Source organism: Hyperolius riggenbachi, chromosome 4 (genome assembly GCF_040937935.1).
Source record: "Hyperolius riggenbachi isolate aHypRig1 chromosome 4, aHypRig1.pri, whole genome shotgun sequence".
Taxonomy (NCBI): domain Eukaryota; kingdom Metazoa; phylum Chordata; class Amphibia; order Anura; family Hyperoliidae; genus Hyperolius; species Hyperolius riggenbachi.
The window spans coordinates 347,195,142-347,219,538 of record NC_090649.1 but is presented as its reverse complement, the minus strand read 5'-3'; the positions used below and the strand labels follow the sequence as shown (position 1 = coordinate 347,219,538).

At 45.7% G+C, this 24,397-nt stretch overlaps 1 protein-coding gene across 4 annotated transcripts in view; it reads left to right on the top strand.

The window, feature by feature from the left end:
- Window positions 1-24,030, top strand: part of LOC137504018 (protein unc-93 homolog A-like) — a 1,407,338-nt gene extending 1,383,308 nt beyond the window's left edge. For all 4 annotated transcript variants that reach the window (XM_068231907.1, XM_068231906.1, XM_068231905.1 and 1 more), the window contains one exon: window positions 23,556-24,030. In XM_068231907.1, coding sequence (XP_068088008.1) covers window positions 23,556-23,821 — 266 coding nt within the window. In that variant the 3' untranslated portion in view covers window positions 23,822-24,030. The remainder of the gene's footprint in view (window positions 1-23,555) is intronic.
- The last annotated feature ends 367 nt before the right edge of the window (window positions 24,031-24,397 follow it).

The following is a 24,397-nucleotide window of genomic DNA, read 5'->3' as shown; positions in this document are numbered from 1 at the left end:
CCAGTGGCAGATCCTGTCCACCTGGTGGCGGTATGCCTGCTCGTCATTGTTGGAGATCAGGGGCCCTTGTGGGGCCCCTGTGTTGGTGGTCCTTGGTTGCGAGGAGGTGGGGCCCAGCTTTACCACCTGGGATCTGTTTGTAAGGAAGTCATTGATCCACAGTTGGAGTGTGGGGTGGACCCCGAGCTCAGCCAGGTTCTCTTGTAGTATTTGGGGGCTAATGGTGTTAAAAGCCGAGCTGAAGTCAAGGAGGAGAACCCTGGCATATGAATTTGGTTTGTCAAGGTGATTGTTGACAAGCTCCAGACAGATGTTGATGGCGTTGTCGGTCGACCTATTTGCCCTGTAGGCAAATTGGTATGGGTCTAGCTGGGTTTCTGCTTTGTGTTTAAGGAGGGGCAGGACCACCTTTTCGAAAGTTTTCATTATGACCGATGTGAGGGCGACAGGCCTGAAATTGTTGAGGTCGGATGCGCCCTGCTTTTTGGGTACAGGGATTATGGTGGACCTCTTGAAGCATTCTGGTACTTTGCCACACTGTAGGGACTTGTTGAAGACAGAGGAAAGGATAGGAGCAAGCTGCTGTGCGCATGCTTTCAGGCAGGCTGGCGACACTCCGTCAGGGCCTGAGGCTTTTCTGGCCTTTAGCTTGGACAGGTGGCACGCCACGTCCACCTCATTTACGGCCAGGGGAGGCAAGTTTTGGCGTGGTGATACTGCGGTGTTAGGTGAAGCTTGCAGCTTCGGAAGCCTCGCAGGAGTCTCATTCTCCTCGAACCTACAGTAGAAGTCACTGAGGTTTTCTGTGAGCTCAGTGCTGGGAGGTGCACTTTGGGGGGGGGCTTGTAACTTGTGGCAGCTTTAAGACCCCACCAAACAGCTTGTGAGTCGTTGGATGAGAGGTCCGCCTTCAGCTTGTCTGCGTATCTCTTCTTTGCGCTTCTCAGTTCCCTGTCGAGCAAGTTTCTTGCCTTCCTGTATTCCTCCTGGTTCCCGGACTTGTGTGCAGCTTCCTTGCTTCTTCGCAGTTGCCGAAGTTTCTTGGAGAACCATGGCTTGTCGTTTGGATAGAGTTTGTGAGTTTTTGTTGGTACGCAGGAGTCCTCGCAGAACCTGATGTACGAGCTCACGTTGTTTGCCCACTCATCCAGGTTTGGTGCTTCCAGGGCCTTCCAGTCTGTGCAGTCGAAGCAGGCCTGAAGTGGAAGCTTGGCCTCGCTTGACCACACTTTGGTTGATTTAAGGACTGGTTTTGCGGTTTCAAGGCGCCGCCTGTAGGTGGGAATCAGGTGGATGAGGCAGTGGTCGGATGCGTCTAGTGCTGCCCCTGAGGTGGCTTTGTAGGCGTCCCTCAAGATCGTGTAGCAGTGGTCGAGAGTGTTCGCATTCCTAGTGGGGCAGGTGATGTGTTGATAGAAGCGTGGAAGTTCTTGGCGGAGGTTGGCCCTGTTAAAATCCCCTAGGATGATGAACAATGAGTCTGGCAGGGTGGACTACCATTGCGTGACCGTGTCGCTGAGAATGCGCAGGGCGGTTTTGGCATCGGCATCGGGTGGGATGTACACACCAACAAGGACGTAGGACGAGAGCTCTCTGGGAGAGTAAAAGGGCCTGCAGTTAATCATTAGGAGTTTAAGCTCTGGTGAGCATATTTTGGCCAGGACAGAGGTGTTAGAGCACCAAGTGGGGCTAATGTAGAAGCAGATGCCGCCTCCCTTCTTTTTCCCGGAGAGGGTGCTGTCGCGATCTGCTCGGATGAGGTTGTAGCCTGGGAGGTGAAAGGCACTATCCGGGATGTTGTCATGGAGCCACATCTCTGTGAAGCAGAAAACTGGGGGGGGGGGGGGGCGTGGCCAAGATGGCTAACTAGCAGGACGTGTTATCTGGAGCTCCGCTGCCCAGCTTATTGTAAACCGGATTTCTCCACTATAGAACCAGCGTAAGAGATCTTTTAGATATCCAGGGAGGTTGCCAGCACACTGTAGCACCCTGGAGTCGTGGTGTTTGCCGCCCGGAGAGAACGAGGAAGGCGCTCAGAACTGCTTCCCTACCGGGTCTCTAGACTGGGAGAGTGACAGTGGGCCCAGCAGACCACAACGATCCTCACACAGGCATCAGCCATATTCTCTGATGCCTCCCAAAGGCTCCAAAAACAAGGAGAAGGAAGAAGGAGCTGAAATGCCGGATCCTACAGCTAACACCCCGGCACAAACTAAATCGAACTCGAGGACAAAGCAACATAAAGAAGGCGACATCATAGCTGACCACATGGCGGAGGAGCCCCCGCCGCCGAGCTCCACTGAGATACTAGAAGCCATACGTTTATCTCAAACCACTCTTACTCAAAAAATTGATAGAATAGAAATTTTGGGCTGCTGAGAGAAGATTTCAGTAAGATAAAAACGAGGATTACAGAACTGGAGCAACGTACCTCGGATGTCGAAGATTCAGTCCAAGTACACCGCATTGCTGTCCCTAACATCCAGCAGAGGCTTACACAGCTTGAGAACCGCTACTGTAGTGTGGATCGGGGGGTTGGCCCTAGAGCTGCGCAGCCGCACTCGCGGCTGTGCGGACTGCGCAGCCGCGGCCAGCTCCGGCGGCCATGTTGGCAGAGGCAGGAGAGCCCGACCCGGGCCCTGCGGTCGTGACCGGCCGGGGGGGCTATTAAATGGCGGGGACCCGGCGGAACGACACGGAGGGCGCGGATGGCGTCCTCCGTGTCTATTAAAGAGACGCAGGTACTTAACTTTTTTTACTTTTTTTTGTATAGGTTGGCCTCGTAAGTCCTTTAACACTAAGAAGGAGATTCCAGGCAATTACCCGAGACCAATTATCCTCAAGCTATTGAACTTCAAGGACCGGGATGAAATCCTTAAGGCTGCAAGAAAGGAAGGAGACATCTTTTTCCAAACTCCCGGTTGATGATATTCCCGGACTATACCAACAAAACACAGAAGCAGCGACGATCCTTTCAGACAATCAAGACAAAGCTGCGAGAGCTACAACTGCCTTACTCCATGCTTTTCCCGGCAAGACTACGAGTACAAGAAGGGGAGAAAACACATTTTTTTGAAACCCCAGAGGAAGCTAATAAATTGCTGGAAACCCACACCAAGAAAAAGAAAAATGCCTGAGATTTGTTCATCCGTGACTCTACCCCTTTTGAAATTATCAGTGAGTATGTGCCTACCTCACAATTCCGTGTTTTACACTCCTTAATTAAATAGTCCAAGTCAAATTTTATTGCTGCTGAATGTTTGCGCATTTGTTCCCGCTTCCAGTAGCCCGCCATTTCTTATTTCAAATTGCTAATTGTTTTTTAACGGTCCCAAACTTTTTTTTTTTTTCTCTCTTCTTCACTACGCATTTTTTCCCGCCATCAATCCCTCAACTCCACCCCCAATACTTCCCCCTCGCCCGGGAAAATATGGCTAATCCTTCTACAGACGAGTCCTAATACACTTACTCTCAAACATTCCCCGTGTAGCTACATTTCTATAACTGGCTGCCTTCACGCATAATAACCATCCGGGTATACCAAGTACACTATGACATTAAGATTCCGGATACAGATTACAACCTTCTTCAACCTATCTATACCTTCCACTTGCATACTACTATAACTGAAATCAGTGCTTCTGGACAATGGGGACAATAAGTTCCTTAACTTTCTCAGAAGAAGCGTAAAACTATATGGCACACCACTGCTATTTCTCACAGAAATGTTTATTGCTCACTTACTCTCTTTAACAAGTAACAAATCCACAATGTTGTTAGTAGTCCAAATTACCTACAAGTTTTGCTGATTTTTTCATGTATACGGCTGTCTTAACGAGAATGCTTTTAAAGTAAATCGAGGAAAAGGGCTTTCCTATAATAACGGCTATGAACTCTTTCTACTGATATGCCAACCATGAGTCTTATATTTCAGAAATACGTTGTGTAAGATGCCACAGTACAATATAACATTTCAATAAAAAGAAGAAAGAGTTGATTGGCACAAGATGCTTGCAGACTGTAGACAGGCAGGGGGTAGCAGGTCACTCTAGCTGTGCCTCCAGACAAATGAGACTATAATCCACAGGAATAGAACAAAAAGCATCCGGGCACCAGCAGCAGCAATGATGCTTAGTAAACCTTTATTCCATCCCCATACCGCATGACATACAAGTGCAATGCCTAACGTCGTTTCACAGGATAAACCTGCTTCCTCAGAGGCAACCAATAACACAGTGGCACAAAACACAGCATACTTAAATATAATACAATAAATTACATGGGCTTACCCCACCTCTTGCAACCGCCCCACCGCCGAGCGTGCGGGTGTGTCGCCGCACCGCCCCGAGCTACTGGCTCTGTGAGTAGTTCAATGAATCACTTCCGGGAGGATCGATCAGGCACTTCCCTGATTGGTGGTTGGGACGTCACATGACTATCCCATCACTTCCGCCCAGACAGATTTGCCAGTAGTATCGGTATAAGGGGGTGTGCCGGCGTCTAGTTTCCTAGGCAACCGGAGAAGAAGCGTGGCGTGCCTGCAGATAATAAACACAAAACATAGAACATCACATTAAAACCTTTTAGCATAAAAATCATTCTATAAAATACAACATCACTTATATATAGTATATAATCGCTATAACAGTCGCATATATTCTCTATAGTATAGTGTAGATATCGTTAGCAGAAGCCAGAGTAAGATAAAGGACAAGTATCTCATTAAATCTCTTGGGGATGCTGAACCGTAACAGTATTCAGCAACTACCCTAAATAGAGATCCTTCTCCATCCAGTAGTACCTCAGAAACCCAAGGTTGATACTCCCAATGAGATTTTAGATGTCAGTGAAGCACATCAATGTGCTTCACTCGTATCAAAAATTAAGGAAAAGGAGCGAACAAAGTTAATAGGATGGAACAGAGACAGCATAAAAACAGGTATATATATACATTTGGCAGATATCAGTTATAAATTTAGTGTTTATCCAAAAAGCACCATAATTCATTCCTCTCATTGAGACCCAAATTACCACATGCATTAGTGCGAGAGATCAATTTGGCTTCCTCCTTACGGAGGCATTGCTCGCGATTACCCCCTCTATGTGGGGTTTCCACTAGTTTAAGACCACAAAAACGTAGGCAATCAGCATTTCCATTATGATTGTCTCTTACATGGGCAATAAGTCTCCCTGCCCCTTTGCCTGTCTCTATGGATTTATAATGCTCCTGAAAACGTTGCTTAATGGGTCTTGTTGTTTCACCAATGTAAAACCTTCCACATGGGCAGATAATTGCATAAACCGCAAACTTAGACCCACAGTGGATATAGTCCTTGAAGATAATCCTATAGCCCCCCAGCGTGACAGATTTTCCTGGAATCATTTGGTGACAATGGGTACAATTGTGACAGCGAAAGTTACCAGAGGGCCTCATAGCCGTCAGCCAGTCCGGATCTTTATTTGTGCTGAATTCGCTATTCACTACCCAGTCACCAATTGTACGAGCCCTCCTAAAGGTAACCAATGGACGCTCGCTTAAATAGGGTTCCAGTTCTGGGCTCCCCTTTAATCTATTCCAATTTTTGTTTATTGCCTCTTTAATTTTAGAGGCCATTGGACTGAAATTAAAGATAAAAGGGACCTTGTTTTTAGGATTTTCAGTCGGGGACCTTAATTTCCTTTTCTTTTTTAACAAATCACATCTCCTTTTGTCATCAGCTCTGTTAAAGGCTTCAATCAATAGTTTGGATGGATATCCCCGAGCTAAAAACCTTCTTGCCAGTTCCTTGCTTTGTTCCAGGAAGTCTGTCTGTTTACTATTGTTCCTTTTTAGTCTTAGGAATTGGCTATATGGTATGCCATCCAAAACATGCTGGGGATGATAGCTCGAATAGGCCAGCAGGGCATTTGTTGCTGTTGCCTTTCGGTGACCCATAGATAACAGTCTATCCCCTTCCACATAAATCACTAGGTCCAGGAATTCCAATTTTTGGCCACCCCAGACTCCCGTAAATCTCATATTGAGATCGTTGGTATTCAGCCATTGTACAAACTCCAAGAACATGGTTTCTCCCCCAGTCCATATCATAACCACATCATCCATGTAGCGATGCCAACTTTTTATGGCGTGGCAATAGGGATTATCAGATGAATAAACATACTGTGACTCCCACACAGCCAAGAACAGATTGGCAAAGGTTGGGGCCACCGATGTCCCCATTGCCACGCCCGAGGCCTGTCTGTACCACTGGTTGTTGAACATGAAGGCATTGTGGGCTAGTACAAACTTTAAGCACTCACCCACATACCTTGCCCACTGTTCATCTTTCCCCTGTTCATTGAGGAAAGTTGTAATCACCTCTACCCCTTTTTCCTGGGGGATCCTAGTGTACAGACTTTCTACATCGATAGATACCAGGTTATATGATCTTTCCCATTTAATTGAAGGCAACCACCTTAGTACGGCCAATGTGTCTGCCAAGTGAGATGGTACATTTTCCAAAAATGGTCTCAACACATAGTCCAAATATTTGGACAGAGGCTCTGTCACTGAACCTCTGGCTGACACAATTGGCCTACCTGGCGGGGACTCGAGACTTTTATGGATCTTGGGTAGAAAATACCAGACAGGTTTTCTTGGGAAGTCTGGTAGTAGGCCCTCCCCTAGTTTACGTGTAAGCCAGCCCCCCTCTATCCCCCTCCGAAGGAGAGTAGATAGGGCTTTTTTATATTGGAAGGTTGGGTCACCTCGTAGCTTTTCATAAAACCCTTCGGGGCCTTCTAGTTGTCTCAGGGCCTCCTTTAGGTACCCGTGGCAATGGGGACATCGGTGGCCCCAACCTTTGCCAATCTGTTCTTGGCTGTGTGGGAGTCACAGTATGTTTATTCATCTGATAATCCCTATTGCCACGCCATAAAAAGTTGGCATCGCTACATGGATGATGTGGTTATGATATGGACTGGGGGAGAAACCATGTTCTTGGAGTTTGTACAATGGCTGAATACCAACGATCTCAATATGAGATTTACGGGAGTCTGGGGTGGCCAAAAATTGGAATTCCTGGACCTAGTGATTTATGTGGAAGGGGATAGACTGTTATCTATGGGTCACCGAAAGGCAACAGCAACAAATGCCCTGCTGGCCTATTCGAGCTATCATCCCCAGCATGTTTTGGATGGCATACCATATAGCCAATTCCTAAGACTAAAAAGGAACAATAGTAAACAGACAGACTTCCTGGAACAAAGCAAGGAACTGGCAAGAAGGTTTTTAGCTCGGGGATATCCATCCAAACTATTGATTGAAGCCTTTAACAGAGCTGATGACAAAAGGAGATGTGATTTGTTAAAAAAGAAAAGGAAATTAAGGTCCCCGACTGAAAATCCTAAAAACAAGGTCCCTTTTATCTTTAATTTCAGTCCAATGGCCTCTAAAATTAAAGAGGCAATAAACAAAAATTGGAATAGATTAAAGGGGAGCCCAGAACTGGAACCCTATTTAAGCGAGCGTCCATTGGTTACCTTTAGGAGGGCTCGTACAATTGGTGACTGGGTAGTGAATAGCGAATTCAGCACAAATAAAGATCCGGACTGGCTGACGGCTATGAGGCCCTCTGGTAACTTTCGCTGTCACAATTGTACCCATTGTCACCAAATGATTCCAGGAAAATCTGTCACGCTGGGGGGCTATAGGATTATCTTCAAGGACTATATCCACTGTGGGTCTAAGTTTGCGGTCTGGTATTTTCTACCCAAGATCCATAAAAGTCTCGAGTCCCCGCCAGGTAGGCCAATTGTGTCAGCCAGAGGTTCAGTGACAGAGCCTCTGTCCAAATATTTGGACTATGTGTTGAGACCATTTTTGGAAAATGTACCATCTCACTTGGCAGACACATTGGCCGTACTAAGGTGGTTGCCTTCAATTAAATGGGAAAGATCATATAACCTGGTATCTATCGATGTAGAAAGTCTGTACACTAGGATCCCCCAGGAAAAAGGGGTAGAGGTGATTACAACTTTCCTCAATGAACAGGGGAAAGATGAACAGTGGGCAAGGTATGTGGGTGAGTGCTTAAAGTTTGTACTAGCCCACAATGCCTTCATGTTCAACAACCAGTGGTACAGACAGGCCTCGGGCGTGGCAATGGGGACATCGGTGGCCCCAACCTTTGCCAATCTGTTCTTGGCTGTGTGGGAGTCACAGTATGTTTATTCATCTGATAATCCCTATTGCCACGCCATAAAAAGTTGGCATCGCTACATGGATGATGTGGTTATGATATGGACTGGGGGAGAAACCATGTTCTTGGAGTTTGTACAATGGCTGAATACCAACGATCTCAATATGAGATTTACGGGAGTCTGGGGTGGCCAAAAATTGGAATTCCTGGACCTAGTGATTTATGTGGAAGGGGATAGACTGTTATCTATGGGTCACCGAAAGGCAACAGCAACAAATGCCCTGCTGGCCTATTCGAGCTATCATCCCCAGCATGTTTTGGATGGCATACCATATAGCCAATTCCTAAGACTAAAAAGGAACAATAGTAAACAGACAGACTTCCTGGAACAAAGCAAGGAACTGGCAAGAAGGTTTTTAGCTCGGGGATATCCATCCAAACTATTGATTGAAGCCTTTAACAGAGCTGATGACAAAAGGAGATGTGATTTGTTAAAAAAGAAAAGGAAATTAAGGTCCCCGACTGAAAATCCTAAAAACAAGGTCCCTTTTATCTTTAATTTCAGTCCAATGGCCTCTAAAATTAAAGAGGCAATAAACAAAAATTGGAATAGATTAAAGGGGAGCCCAGAACTGGAACCCTATTTAAGCGAGCGTCCATTGGTTACCTTTAGGAGGGCTCGTACAATTGGTGACTGGGTAGTGAATAGCGAATTCAGCACAAATAAAGATCCGGACTGGCTGACGGCTATGAGGCCCTCTGGTAACTTTCGCTGTCACAATTGTACCCATTGTCACCAAATGATTCCAGGAAAATCTGTCACGCTGGGGGGCTATAGGATTATCTTCAAGGACTATATCCACTGTGGGTCTAAGTTTGCGGTTTATGCAATTATCTGCCCATGTGGAAGGTTTTACATTGGTGAAACAACAAGACCCATTAAGCAACGTTTTCAGGAGCATTATAAATCCATAGAGACAGGCAAAGGGGCAGGGAGACTTATTGCCCATGTAAGAGACAATCATAATGGAAATGCTGATTGCCTACGTTTTTGTGGTCTTAAACTAGTGGAAACCCCACATAGAGGGGGTAATCGCGAGCAATGCCTCCGTAAGGAGGAAGCCAAATTGATCTCTCGCACTAATGCATGTGGTAATTTGGGTCTCAATGAGAGGAATGAATTATGGTGCTTTTTGGATAAACACTAAATTTATAACTGATATCTGCCAAATGTATATATATACCTGTTTTTATGCTGTCTCTGTTCCATCCTATTAACTTTGTTCGCTCCTTTTCCTTAATTTTTGATACGAGTGAAGCACATTGATGTGCTTCACTGACATCTAAAATCTCATTGGGAGTATCAACCTTGGGTTTCTGAGGTACTACTGGATGGAGAAGGATCTCTATTTAGGGTAGTTGCTGAATACTGTTACGGTTCAGCATCCCCAAGAGATTTAATGAGATACTTGTCCTTTATCTTACTCTGGCTTCTGCTAACGATATCTACACTATACTATAGAGAATATATGCGACTGTTATAGCGATTATATACTATATATAAGTGATGTTGTATTTTATAGAATGATTTTTATGCTAAAAGGTTTTAATGTGATGTTCTATGTTTTGTGTTTATTATCTGCAGGCACGCCACGCTTCTTCTCCGGTTGCCTAGGAAACTAGACGCCGGCACACCCCCTTATACCGATACTACTGGCAAATCTGTCTGGGCGGAAGTGATGGGATAGTCATGTGACGTCCCAACCACCAATCAGGGAAGTGCCTGATCGATCCTCCCGGAAGTGATTCATTGAACTACTCACAGAGCCAGTAGCTCGGGGCGGTGCGGCGACACACCCGCACGCTCGGCGGTGGGGCGGTTGCAAGAGGTGGGGTAAGCCCATGTAATTTATTGTATTATATTTAAGTATGCTGTGTTTTGTGCCACTGTGTTATTGGTTGCCTCTGAGGAAGCAGGTTTATCCTGTGAAACGACGTTAGGCATTGCACTTGTATGTCATGCGGTATGGGGATGGAATAAAGGTTTACTAAGCATCATTGCTGCTGCTGGTGCCCGGATGCTTTTTGTTCTATTCCTGTGTACAATATAACATGTTTGAGGTTATATTAACATATAAGCAGGACATGCTACTTTAGAGCGGTTCACTGGACTCTGTCCCCCGGCACCTGGATTAACTCCTAAATCCACCACTATGGTTATACAATCAGTTCTAATACTTCTACCTATACTATCTGCCTAATTTATTCTGAATATCTCTGTCATTTGCAGGCAGTTGTCTGCGCCGGGTTACAGAGCCCTTATAGAACATTATTTTTGATAGGATGACTGTGGCGCTTGATCACTCCTATAATTGTAGGCTGCAGAGAGATCTATAAGGTTTGCTCAAACCTCATCGATTATAAAACAGGAAAAAATGATCTATCATTTTTTCCTCCCTTATAGAACATATATAACGAAGTTACAGTCTGTCCCTTCCTCCCTTCTCAATATTTACTTTAATGTATACTTTATATATACTGAACATGGGTCTCTGAGAAAGGATGAACCCTTTCACTGGTTGCCCGGAGGGATGCACCTCCTTAGTGGTGTGACTGGGGAGCTGGGGACAGGCAAAAATGGCGCACAGTGCCAATAGTGTCAGAATGGCGCTGCATTACAACGATATTTATCGTTTTATATGTTCAATTTTTTTAGCAGGGATCGGGCTGGAGCGGCAGCGGGCTGGCAGTGGGGTCGGGCTGGAGAGGCAGCGGGCAGTAGGCTGGCAGCGGGGGTCGGGCTGAAGAGGCAGCGGGGTGGAGGGAGGATTACGCAGCATGTGTATATTGTGTATACATTACCTTGTCCCGGCCGGCGATCGCTCCTTCACTTCATAGCTTGCACGAGTTCTGCATCCAGCCAATCACCATGCGGAAACTGAAGCCGCATGGTGATTGGCTGGATGCAGGACTCCTGTAAGCTATGGAGTGAAGGAGTGATCGCCGGCCGGGACAAGGTAATGTATACACAATATACACATGCTGCGTAATCCTCCCTCCACCCCGCTGCCTCTTCAGCCCGACCCCCGCTGCCAGCCTACTGCCCGCTGCCTCTCCAGCCCGACCCCCGCTGCCAGCCCGACCCCCTCTGCTAGTTCCCTGCATTTTTCAATGGCGCACCGTTCTGCTGTTTTATAAAACGCTATTTACCGTTTTAATGTATTTACATTAAACCGGTAAATAGCGTTTTATAATCGGCAGAACGGTGCGCCATTATTTCCTCCGCGCCATTTTTTACTGTATGCGGGGAGCTGGATATTTGTTCCGTGTCTACAGCTGCAGCACTGAGCTTGCTTCATGCTGTTTTCGGGGATATCCACTAGGGGGAGATATTGTCTAACTATATAAACCTGAGATGATGTCTAACGGAATCTTCTCCCTTCAAATTAAAATTTCTCTGTCTACACTGATCTATGAGTGTGACCTACTCGAACAACCTGAAACAATCAACAGGTAACCCCACATTGTCTTCCATATTGGAATGTTTACAAGCTGATATACTGTGTATAAAAGGGAAATATTGTTCCTTGTGGTGGATGGGCTAACGCGTGTGGTGCCTTATACCCCGGCCCGAGCTGGGTCCCGTCACTGGTCCAGAGCTGATGTTCCCTCTGGTCTATACCCCGACCCGGCCTGGGCCCCGTCACTGGGGTGCTGCATGCGGGGACCCTGTCTACCCTGGACTATTACTTTTCACCTTCAAGGGTTTGTACTTAACAGTCACACTCTCCTATCTTCTCTCCGCTCTCATCTGTGTAAACACCTTCTGAGTCTTGCTAAATTGCTAACAAGAAACTGCTCTTAATAAATCTTTATCTCTCTTTATGCCTATACTTACACATGGTAACTGATATACATGGTACCTTATGCCCTATGTACTAATACTCGCTAAATCTCACAATATAGCCTTAACCTCTCAAATAGTCCTATGATGCACTTCCAAATAACTTTGGTTCTCCACACCCATAATAAGTAGACAGCCACGCTGCATTAAAGAAGTTAACCTCCTGGTATGTTTGTTTCTTTCATAACACCAGGTGTAGTTGGGCAGCGGAGCAAGTTCTGTCCTGTCCTCGTTCACCCCCAGTTTAACTCGCAGGTTTCGTCCTGTTAGGAAGATACCCAAGGTCTAATTTGATCAAGGTATCTGGGTGTTACAAATATGTTCGGGAATAAAGCTGTGGTAATGTTGGTTTTTCTGGAATTTAGTTTATTGCCGCAGCAAGGTGTTATTGTTTTGTTTAAATGTTTAAGAAGAAGTCATTATCTGATCACAACTCTCAGGACACTGTCCATTGCTTACTTATTACCTTCAAATGGAAAATACATCTACGCTCCACTCCCTACTCCCCTCATCCGGTACCCCAACCCTCATACTCATACGATTCTACTAATTGTGAAATGGAGTCATTGCTTAAAGTTATCTCTTGGAATGTTCGAGGTCTCCGCTCCTCTTTCAAGAGATCTTTAATGTTCCAGTACATACATAGATATAAGCCCCACATCTTAGTCCTCCAAGAAACCCATCTAGATAAATCCTCAGTAAAGACATTGCTAAAGCCATGGGTGAGTAAGGCTTACCACTCCACATACTCCTCCTTCTCCAGAGGGATCTCAATCCTTATTAGCAAAACGCTAAATTGTAAAATACTAAATTCCTACTCGGACTCAGATGGCAGATACATTATTATTCATATATCAATTTACGGTACCCCTTTTTGTGTGGTCGGGTTATATGCTCCCCCTCCACTTCAGATTTCACTTTTGAAGCAAATAACTAACAAGTTACAATAGTTTCTCCCTGCTAAGCTTCTCCTTATTGGAGACTTTAATGATATCTTACAAGCCCAAAAGGATACCACCAATCAATCCAGGTTGGCTAATTCAGAATTAACCCAATGGGCAGATGCTATGTCACTCGTTGAGATCTGGAGATGGAAGAACTCTGGAAAAACAGCCTTTTCCCACTTCTCGTCCACTCATAGGTCTGCTGCGAGAATAGATTTGGCTTTTGGGAGTGCCAACTTACTTTCACATGTGCAATCAGCACAGTACCTACCCAGTGGTCTCTCTGATCATGCCCCCCTTGAGATCTCTCTATCATTTGGTATATATAACAATAAAGCCCTTTGGAAACTGCATCCTAAATGGATACAGGACAAAGAAATAGGAGGGAATATTACTAATGCCATTCAAAACTACTGGGATACTAATGAGGGTACGGCTTCGCCGCAGGTTATGTGGGATGCTTTTAAAGCCACAATCCGAGGAGAATATATTAGCCAAATTACTGCACGAAGAAAAGAATATGAACTAACCTTAACTCAGCTACTCGATAATGAGGAGCGAGCCACCAATGAGTTTGCAACCACCCCTGATAATAATACCTTTAATGATATGATGCAATGCAAAAGGAACTTAAACCTGCACATGACTGACCTAACCAAAACCTCTTTTACTGAGTGGCAACAGGCTGTGTTTGAGCGAGGAGACAAAAATGGGAAACTTTTGGCAACTATTGCACGGAAACCTTCTGAACAATCTAATATTCCCGAAATCAAGCTCGATACTGGAAAGATTACAGCAACTCCATCCGAAGTCTTATCCCAGTTCCAATCATACTATGCAGAGTTATATACTTCCAAATTTACTGGAGATGAGAAACAGATTGATAGTATATTGTCTCAATTAACAGTACCAACACTAGAAGTTGAAACATCCAGAGAGCTTGAACAAGAAATTACTGAAGAGGAGGTTTTGGATGCAATCATGTCCTTCCCATCACAAAAATCTCCTGGGCCAGATGGGATCCCTATAGAATTTTACAAAAGACATGCTAGAACCCTTGTCCCTTACTTAACAAAACTATACAATCATGGTCTGGCAGGTAATGGTCTACCAGAAACTTTCTCTGAAGCTCATGTAATTCTTATATTAAAACCAGACAAGGACCCTCTGGAGTGTAGCTCTTACCGACCTATATCCCTATTAAATAATGATCAGAAAATCCTTACAAAAGTATTGTCCACTAGAGTAAATAAGCATATTACTGATATAATTGATCCAGACCAAACAGGCTTCATGCCATCAAAGACGACGGATATTAATTTACGTCGTATACACACACATATCCAAATATCTTCAGAACAGGACATACCACGGGCACTTGCTTTTCTTGACGTACAGAAAGCATTCGACTCGGTTGAATGGAAATATCTCTGGCTGACACTTCACAAATTCGGCTTTGGCCCTAAGTTTATAGCCGGGCTCAAACTAATATATAGCAACCCTAGAGCCAATATCCGTATAGGCCAATCCATCTCAAAAGATATCCTCCTGCAAAGGGGAACTAGACAGGGGTGCCCTCTCTCTCCGGCCCTCTTTGCACTTGCTATTGAACCCATAGCGGTGGCAATACGCCATCATAATTCACTAAAGGGCTTCTGTGTGGGGGGGCTGGAGGAGAGGGTATCCCTGTACGCAGATGACATGGTAGTATACTTAGAAGACCCTGCTGGCACTATCAAATATGTGCTTGAGATATTTGACTCTTTCTCTCCGATCTCAGGATTACAGGTTAATTGGAGCAAGTCTAAATTACTTCCTCTAAATCAAGGCAACCTAACAAATACCCCGCTGGATTCGGTTACAAGGGTCAAATATTTAGGGATCTGGGTATCCAATAATACTATACAATACTATCAGGATAATCTTCTTCCTCTGCTGCAGGAAACTAAAAGTAAACTTGCAGGATGGAAAAGCCTTCCACTGTCCCTTATAGGCAGAATCAATTTAATAAAGATGAAGCTTTTGCCCAAATACACCTATTTATTCAAAAATTCTCCTATATGGATAAGTAAAAAGTTCTTTGCACAACTAAATTCACTAATGAGCAGTTTCATTTGGAATGACAACACTCCCCGTATTAGCCTTAGGAAGTTACAGCGACCTTGGACGGAGGGAGGACTTGCCTTCCCTAACTTTTACAAATATTTTATAGCCAGTCAGTTGGTGACGGCTCATTGGTGGCTCGCTCAGGATCAAACAAATGCTTCCATGGTTTTGTACGCGGCGCAACTGGGCTCATATGAGGCTCTTGCGCAAATTCTCTATAGAGGAATGAAAGCACCCTACCCCTTAGCACCTAATATGAGAGTTGTTATTAAAGCCTGGAATCTGGTACACTTCTGGTATAAAGCTCCTTCTCATAGGCTGTCCCCACATATTCCTCTGTGGAACAATCCAACTCTTGATCAACTCTATACCATTCCTGATCCAATTATCTGGATAAAGAAGGGCATTTCTCAGTTATCGCACATCGTATCTAATGGCATCCTAATCAGCTTTGATAATCTCAAAGATAATTTTTCTCTCCCTAATAATTATTTCTTTCGGTATATACAATTAAGGCATGCTTTCTATGCACAATTTGCTAGGGGTTCAGTGAGTGTGCAAATGTCTGAACTAGAGGATATTCTCAGAAATGAGAATCTCACAAAAACTCTCTCTACGTTATATCAACATATAATATTACTCACTGAGCCTCACTCCACTGTTTATAAACAGCCATGGTTGACGTTAATCCCCACCATAGATGACGAGGATTGGGAGAATGCCCTCATCAAACCATTTGAATATTTAATTGCCTCTAGAGACAAGCTAATCCAATTTAAAATATTACACAGAGCTTACATGACCCCTAGCAGACTTGCTAGATTCCACTCCTCGAACCCAGCTTCCTGCTGGAGGTGTGGCGAAGAGTCCGCAAACTTCGACCATGTTTTCTGGTCATGCCCTAAGATAGCCCTAAACTGGGAAGAAATCTGTAAGTACATCTCTAGAATAACCAATATTCGAGTTTCTCCTGAACCACTACATTGTCTATTGGGTGAAGTGACTGCCCTAGCTCCTACTAGAGCTCAAAGGACTCTACTGGGATTATTATTATTCTATTACAGGAAAAGTATCTTACTACAGTGGAAGCAACCAGATCCTCCATCACTCTCATACTGGAAAAATCTCATAAATTCATCCTTACACTTATATAAGGCAGCGTACATTGCCAGAGGTTGTCCTACCAAATTCCAAAAAGTATGGGGTACATGGACTAAGAACCGGGAAACGGTCTCGTCAGAGTAAAATATCATCCTAAAATAAGTCTATGATTCTGAGGTAAATCAGAGGTTATGTTAGTCAATTTGGTTCACGATTACATGCGGGCTATATGTTTCTTTCTCAATTGGATGGGTGGTGAGGAAGGGGTGGATATAATGAATGTAAGCACATTCTGTAAAGGACATGTGATCAAATGTGATATGACACTGGGATACACTGTATGTAATGAGATAACAAAATCAGTATTTAAACTGAACACTATTTGTACAGTTGTTGCCCAATGCACAGCTTCCATTATTGACTTCTGTTTGGTGTTTGTATGTTGTAATCCCCCAATGTTTGTTTATGGGGGCTGTTGAATTTATATGTTTGTTTTCTTTTTCAAAAAAAAATAAAAATAAACTTTAAAAAAAAAAAAGCAGAAGACTGGGGTGTTGCAGCAGAGATCCCGCTTTTCCCTCAGGAGTTGCAGCTCCTCTAGCTTGTTAGGGAGAGAGCGGACGTTCGCCAGGAGGATTGCTGGTATAGCTGACCTCAAGCCTTTTCTCTGCAGCCTTGCGCGGGCACCTGCCCGGCAGCCCCTCTGGCGCTTGCGTGCGTATGGTTCTGTTGGGGTGGCCATCATTTTCCTAACATGGCTCCAAACGGAATCAGCTAGGAACCTGTCCTCCGGGTGCAGGGAAGTGACCTTTTCCCACCTGAGTAGCTGTGACCTGGTGTGGGTGGCACGTGCGGATAGGGGTGTTATGGGAGGCATGGCCGCAGCGCAGGGCTGAGCTTACGCTCCAATGCAACAGCAGTGATCTCAGAGGAACAGCGCAGGGCTGAGCTTACGCTCCAATACAACAGCAGTGACCTCGCAGGAGCTTACGCTCCAGTGCAACAGCAGTGGCCTCGCAGGAGGAGAACCGGTGCATAGCAGTCCATAATCAGAGCATAGCAGCAGTGCAAAACAGTCCATAAGTTGCAGTGAAAAACAGTCCATAAGTCATTGCTAACTATTAATGACACATTGCAGCTCTGACCATAGGTCTAAGACTCTATGTTTAACAAGCCTAGCAATAGCAGAGCAGAGCAGTCCATAAGTCTGCATACACCAGCAGCAGCATTTGGTACAGTTCCGAAAAGGTGATCACTGTGGTAGCAGCTGACCCCTTCCTCATTGCTATATTAGCAGTCTGTGGCAGTGGCAGAGCAGTGCAATGCTAGCAGTCTGTGGCAGTGGCAGGCAAAACGCTAAGCAGTCTGTGGCAGTGGCAATATTGGCAGTCTGTGGCAGTGGCAGAGCAGTGCAATGCTAGCAGTCTGTGGCAGTGGCAGGCAAAACACTCTTACCCGGTCCAGAGAGGGAGCCAGCTGTGTAGTTTGTTGGGCTGGGCTGAGCTGGGGTCATCCACAAGAGTCCACCAGCAGAGTGTGTAGGTCCAGAGAGGAGGCCAGCTGTGTAGTCCGTTGGGCTGGGCTGGGGTCCTCCAGCAGAATGTGTAGCGATGGGGGCTCTGGCAGCTGGGTCTTCAGCGATGGGGGCTCTGGCAGCTGGGTCTTCAGCGGTGGTCCCTTGCCTCTGTGGGGCTGCAGTGATTGTGGAGGCTGGATCAGTGAGGCTGGAGCAGTCGTGCGGGTTCCAGTGTGGATGTCTGGTGCCTGCAGTGTAGTAGGGACCGGCCCATGGCTTGTGATGGAGGCCGGCCACGTGGGGGTTGGATCAGCCTAGTCTAGTCCTGGGGGGGGGCCTCTGCGGGCTGAGGACTTCCAGCTGTGCAGTGCTGGGACTGTGTGCGGCCCAGGGGCCTTCCGCTGGCTGAGGGCTTCCTGTAGTGCAGTGCCGGGGCGATCCTCTCAGCGGCTGTGGGGGCCTGCGTGATCTGCGTGTTGGAGGCTTCCTGTCGTGTGCCCTTGTGCCTCTGTGCGGTGGAGAGCCGGGACCTGTGTATCCTGTGGAGCGGGGAATCGGCAGCCGGCGGTACTCTGAGCAGCGGTGAGCCTGCGTCCAGCCTTCCACGTGGTCCCTCGCGCTGGGCGGACAGCCGCAACCCCGGCGGATCACTCCGGGGTATGCACTGAGCGGCGGTGGGGTGCAGGGACCTGTGTATCCTGTGCGATGGAGCGGGGAATAGGCAGCCGGGGATACTCTGAGCGGCGATGAGGGCCCCCGTTCATCTCACCACGTGGTTCCTCGCGCTGAGGAGACAGCCGCAGCCCCGGCGGATCTTCAGGGGGGGGATGCGGGGGGATGCCTCCGGGAGTCGGCCAGTGAAGCGGCTGACGGTGGAGGAATGCTCAGCCCCAAGAGAGAGGGGACACAGCCTGACTGTCTGACCTCAGCTGTGTGGCATGTAGTCCGGCTGTTGTAGGGAGCTACTGTTGCACTGTATCTACACTGTAGAGATAGTTCTACAGAACTAAAACTAAAAGCTAAAGCTAACAAACTAAAATAAAAATAAAAAGGACAGAGGAGGAAAAAGAAAAATACAGGAGAGCCCTGTGTGCCGAGGCAGCCTCCTAGCTCCATCTTTAACCAGTAACAACAGCGGTTGTTACTGGTAGCCCCTTATGATCTGTACCTGGATCGCACTAGCATCCTGCGCTAGTGCTGTGGATCCTTCTGTTCTGTCTTCCTGGATCGCACTCGCCTTGCGCTAGTGCTGTGGATCCTTCTGTTCTGCCTTCCTGGATCGCACTCGCCTTGCACTAGTGCTGTGGATCCTTCTGGTCTGCTACTCTGTTCTGTCTGCCTGGATCGCACTCGCTTGGCGCTAGTGCTGTGGATCCTTCTGTTCTGTCTACCTGGATTGCACTGGCATTCTGCGCTAGTGCTGTGGATCCTTCTGTTCTGTCTTCCTGGATCGCGCTAGCCACTTTCGCTAGTGCTGTGGATCCTATCTCTCGCTTGTCCCTGTTTTTGTGTGTCTGTCTTATCTGCTACGAACGCTTGCTGGAGGCTCGGTGAGGTAACCGTTAAGCAAGCGTTCGCGTCCTCTGTTTCATGTTTGTCTGTCGATGGTTAGTTAGGCGTGCTTGTCTCTATTGTGCTTATCACGTGGAGGCATAAACGCGTGCACTGTTGCGAATGAGTGCGGTGTTCGCGTTTAGCTAGCGTTTGTTATTTTCCGTATCTCCTCATTGTGATTTGCTGTACCTTTGCTACTCTCGTGCTCTGCCTTGCTATAACCTTGTGTCACGTCTGGCGATCACACCTCTCGCGATCGCGTTCCTACTTCTTATCTGCTGTGGTGTGTGCACCGTCGCGGGTTGACGACTAGTTTGGTGCACACACATACAACCTGTCCCTTTGATGGTTCTCAATCGCAATCGCTTCTCTTGCAATTGCGTTCTGCGCTTCGTACAATTCCTGTCTGGCATTTGTGGAGGTACAGAGGATTGGTTCCTCTGCACTCCACAACGCCATCTGCCGACAGGAATTTCCCTCTACGGGTGCGTAGCACCTTTTGCTGGGTTCCTGCAATTATACACTTGTGGAGGATTTCCGCCGTATCAGCGCACGCGTTGTGCGCTGATCACGGAGGAAGTTCCACAATCGTTACAGTATGACCAGCCCAACCCAAAACCCCAGTGTAGACGGAATTTCCGATTTGTACGATTTTGTCGAATATGGCTCTTGTACCTTTAAGAGATTTAAAAATCTTGAACCTGAATCAGCAGACGCCTGAAGTCCAGTGTCAAGTACCCACAGTCAGTGATGGTCTGGGGTGCCATGTCAGCTGCTGGTGTTGGTCCACTGTGTTTTATCAAGGGTAGGGTCAATACAGCTAGCTGTCAGGAGATTTTGGAGCACTTCATGCTTCCGATAGTACTGTGGGTACTTGACACTGGACTTCAGGCGTTTTGGCATTTCCCTCTCCCCAATCTTCCTTCAGACCTTGATTTCCGAATGACATGTAAAAGTTGCTTTCATCCGAAAAAAAAGTACTTTGGACCACTGAGCAACAGTCCAGTGCTGCTTCTCTGTAGCCCAGGTCAGGCGCTTCTGCCGCTGTTTCTGGTTCAAAAGTGGGTTCATGCTTCCATCTGCTGAAAAGCTTTATGGAGATGAAGATTTCATTTTTCAGCACGACCTGGCACCTGCTCACAGTGCCAAAACCACTGGTAAATGGTTTACTGACCATGGTATTAGTGTGCTCAATTGGCCTGCCAACTCTCCTGACCTTAACCCCGTAGAGAATCTGTGGGATATTGTGAAGAGAAAGTTGAGAGACGCAAGACCCAACACTCTGGATGAGCTTAAGGCTCATCGAAGCATCCTGGGCCTCCATAACACCTGAGCAGTGCCACAGGCTGATTGCCTCCATGCCACGCCGCATTGAAGCAGTCATTTCTGCAAAAGGATTCCCGACCAAGTATTGAGTGCATAACTGAACATAATTATTTGAAGGTTGACTTTTTTTTGTTTAAAAAACACTTTCTTTTACCGTATGCTAATTTTTTGAGATAGGAATTTTGGGTTTTCATGAGCTGTATGCCAAAATCATCAATATTAAAACAATAAAAGGCTTGAACTACTTCAATTGTGTGTATTTGAATCTAAAATATATGAAAGTCGAATGTTTATCAGTACATTACAGAAAATAATGAACTTTATCACAAAATGCTAATTTTTTGAGAAGATCCTGTATATTACAGCAGTTAAAAAATCTGTTCTTGTTCCTGATCTCCACCCATATGGAGATTATCTAGATACTGGCTTGTTTGAACCTCCATTTGCCTCATGGGATGTCGGGGCCTTATTGGAGGAATTTGATTTTGATTGGAAGGCCTTTTGCGATTTTTACATCGCAAAAAGCGAAGATGTCTTGAATGTTTGTCTCGATTCTATGTACCTTCTGATTGATTCCGATGAATGTGACAAGGATGATGTGGATCTGGTGATCTATGTATGGCAAACGATTTTGGATGAGTTGCACACACACCAACCAATTGATTCCAATAAAGAGACATCGTTGTCAGATGATTGTTCCTGCCTTTCTGGGGTAAAGCATGAGAGTCTTGCCTATGTGCAATCTGAAATGAATGAGTGTGCCGCTATGGTTGATTCCTGTGCGAATCCTGAAGGATTCTCTCCTGACAGTGTGCAGTTTGAATCTGTGCGATCTGATGCCTGTTTCTCGGATGTTCCTGCAGATTGTGATCGGCATGAGTCTGCCGGTTTCCTCAAGGATGTGTGGGATCCTTTTTCATTTAGAAACAGAGCTTTGAGATCTTCTGTCTGTGACCCTGCTATGGGGAAAATTTCTCGACTATGCAGCGTCAAAAGTAAAATTAATATGCCTATAAAGTTTATCCTGTTGATGTCGCTATTTCTTCTGCAAATGAGTCTCTGTCTCACCCTGTTCACACCTGTAGGGGCCCATTGCCTGATGACAGTTGCTCCAGTGTTTCGGTCCTAGATGCTTTGCAGTCTGCTCCGCAGATCGTGGAGGTTTGCGCTATGGAAGCGTCAGTTTCACAACCTAAAGTGATTTTTGATTCGCAGGTTTTGCGTTCTGATTCCTCAGATTTGACATTGTTAGCCGAATCTAAGAGTGAGACAGCGCTTCGGTTTTGCGAATCTGATGCTGAACCTTCTTTGCCTTGTTCAGAGACGCTTTCTCTGAACCTGCCCTGTACCATGAATGAAAACATGTTTTCCTTTCACACTGACGTTTGTGAGCCCCTTTCTTGCTCTGAGGGAAGTGCTGATTCTGCACCCTGTACTCTGGATGAGTCAATGTGGCCTTGCTTAGAATCCCCTGCAGTGTCCCTAGAGGCTGGTCTAGGTATTGCCACTATACTCACCTGTTTTTCTGCAGTTTTGGAGTTACAAGCTAGTTTGACTGCCACACAGAATTCTGGGTACAGTGAGAATGAAGTTAGGGAGTCAGTGTGTGTTCCAGTAAATATTCCTGTACATCCCGCTAATTATGATGAAGTTCACTCTCAGGTTATGGTGGAACCATTCCTGGGACATCTGCCCTGCCTGCAGGAGGTATTTAATGTTCAGCCCTGTAACATGGATAGTTCAGAATCCTTCTTAGAAAACCTGGAAAATGATGTTCCTGAGGTCTTGTTTGATGTTCTGGAGGTCTCCGAGTTTCTCCCAAAGGGTGCAGAACTTGTAGGAGATGTCTCCTGCCCCCCAAGTCCTTCTGAGGTGTTGTCCTCTTCCGTGGGCATTGCTGCCTTGCTGGCTACCTTTTCAGCTCTGGTGGAGCTTCAGTCATGGGAAGTCAATGATGAATTTCTGTCAGATACCATTACAGTCATTGAGATCTCTAAGCCTGAGACCGAGTCTTCTTTTGAAATACCAGTACCTGTGACCTTTACTCGTGATGATTTTCTGCCCGCTCCTGGTTTTGGTCTGGTCGTGCCGGACTCTGAGGTCGGCAGTTCACTGACATGTCCTGAGGTTTCTCCTGTGCTGGTGTACCCCAGTGTGCTCTGTGACCCAGAAAGCCCAAGTGTGCCTCGGTTACCAGCGTACTCAGATGCTTCCTCGGTGGAGACATATTCTGATTTAGCCTGCTTGCTTGCATGCCCAGAAGTGGTCCCTGAAAGTCCTGATCTTGATGGGTGTCCTGCTAACTCTGAATCTGGAACCGTCATAGGTTCCATGGGGGTGCTTGGTAGCTCTCCATGTGAGCCTGGTGAGCGTTTTGGCTTCTTGGAATCTCTGCGGAGCTTCAAGGCGTTCTGGGAGATTCCGAGAGAAGTTTTGCTTGGTACCCTGAATACGATCAACAGCGGCTTTTGTTTTGAAAGAGACACTTCGAACAGGTTTTGTGGCAGATTCGGTATTTTCGGACGCTCCTTGGAAGGTGGTGGGTATTGTCTGGAGGGTGTCGATGGCTTCTTCTCTGGTATCCACAGTCCTGATGGGTGTTACGCTGAGACTTGTAGTGCTGACGGGCATGTTTCGGTGGCTTCTGTTTCCGATGAGGTCGGTTTCGGGTGGACTGACTCTGGAATTGGACCAATGTTAATGAATGCTCTTTTTCAAAACAACTGACAGCAATGTAGAACTGTCAGAAAACTCATGCAGAAAAATGCACACAGAAAACTGATAGACAAGTCTGAATCCAGCCTGAATATGTATTCAAGATTGTATAAATAATCATTTATTCATAAATGTTTTATATACCAATAATATAATTTGCACAAGATAAAGGAAAAGGTAGTAACTTTTTGTTTTTGTTTTTTTTACAGCTCTTTATGGAGTATTATTTGATGATCACAAAGAAGCTGGTTTTGCCAACTATCGCTTATGGGAATCTTTGGGATTTGTTGTAGCTTATGGATATAATACTTTTTTATGTGTTTCTGTAAAACTATATATTTTGCTTTCTGTGCTATTTCTTGGAATAACCCTTTTTGCAGTGGTGGAATATCGTGAAAAAAACAACATTATAAGAAACAGGCTCTTAAACACAGAGACCATTAATAACTATCCTTGCCTGCAAACTAAGATGTAGTTTATTCTATATTGTAAAACATAAATATGGAAAACTTGAGCATTAGAGCTCTAAATCTCTAAATTAACTTCCATACTGTAATACTTCTCACCTGACGAAATAATGATAATGAGGGCTGGAGTGTCTTGGTCTCATGACAAAGTATTTGTAATCTTTCTGTTTTGCATGTTCTTCATGCCGATCTGATTATTAAACACAATTTAAAGTTACCACTGTTTAAAATTGAACAAACAAACGAGCAAGAATAGATTTGGGTACAGCTCTCTTTTGAATCAGTCTACTGACAAAACATAGAAAAATCTTGAGTTTCATCACTTTAAAGTGGTATAAAAGCCAGCATTTCTTCTTTGCTCTAAAAGATTATTTACAGAATACTACCACAATTCTTTTTTTTTTTTTCAGAACAGAATTCAAAGGGTTAAGACACTGGCCTTACTTTTTCAATAGATTGCTCCCTGCAGGGAGATCTGCATCCAAAATGGTGAAAACATTATCTTGTGTTTCCTTAACCACTTAAGCCTATCTGGACGAATATTCTCGTCCAGATAGGCTGCGCACACTCCCGCTGGCCGCGTG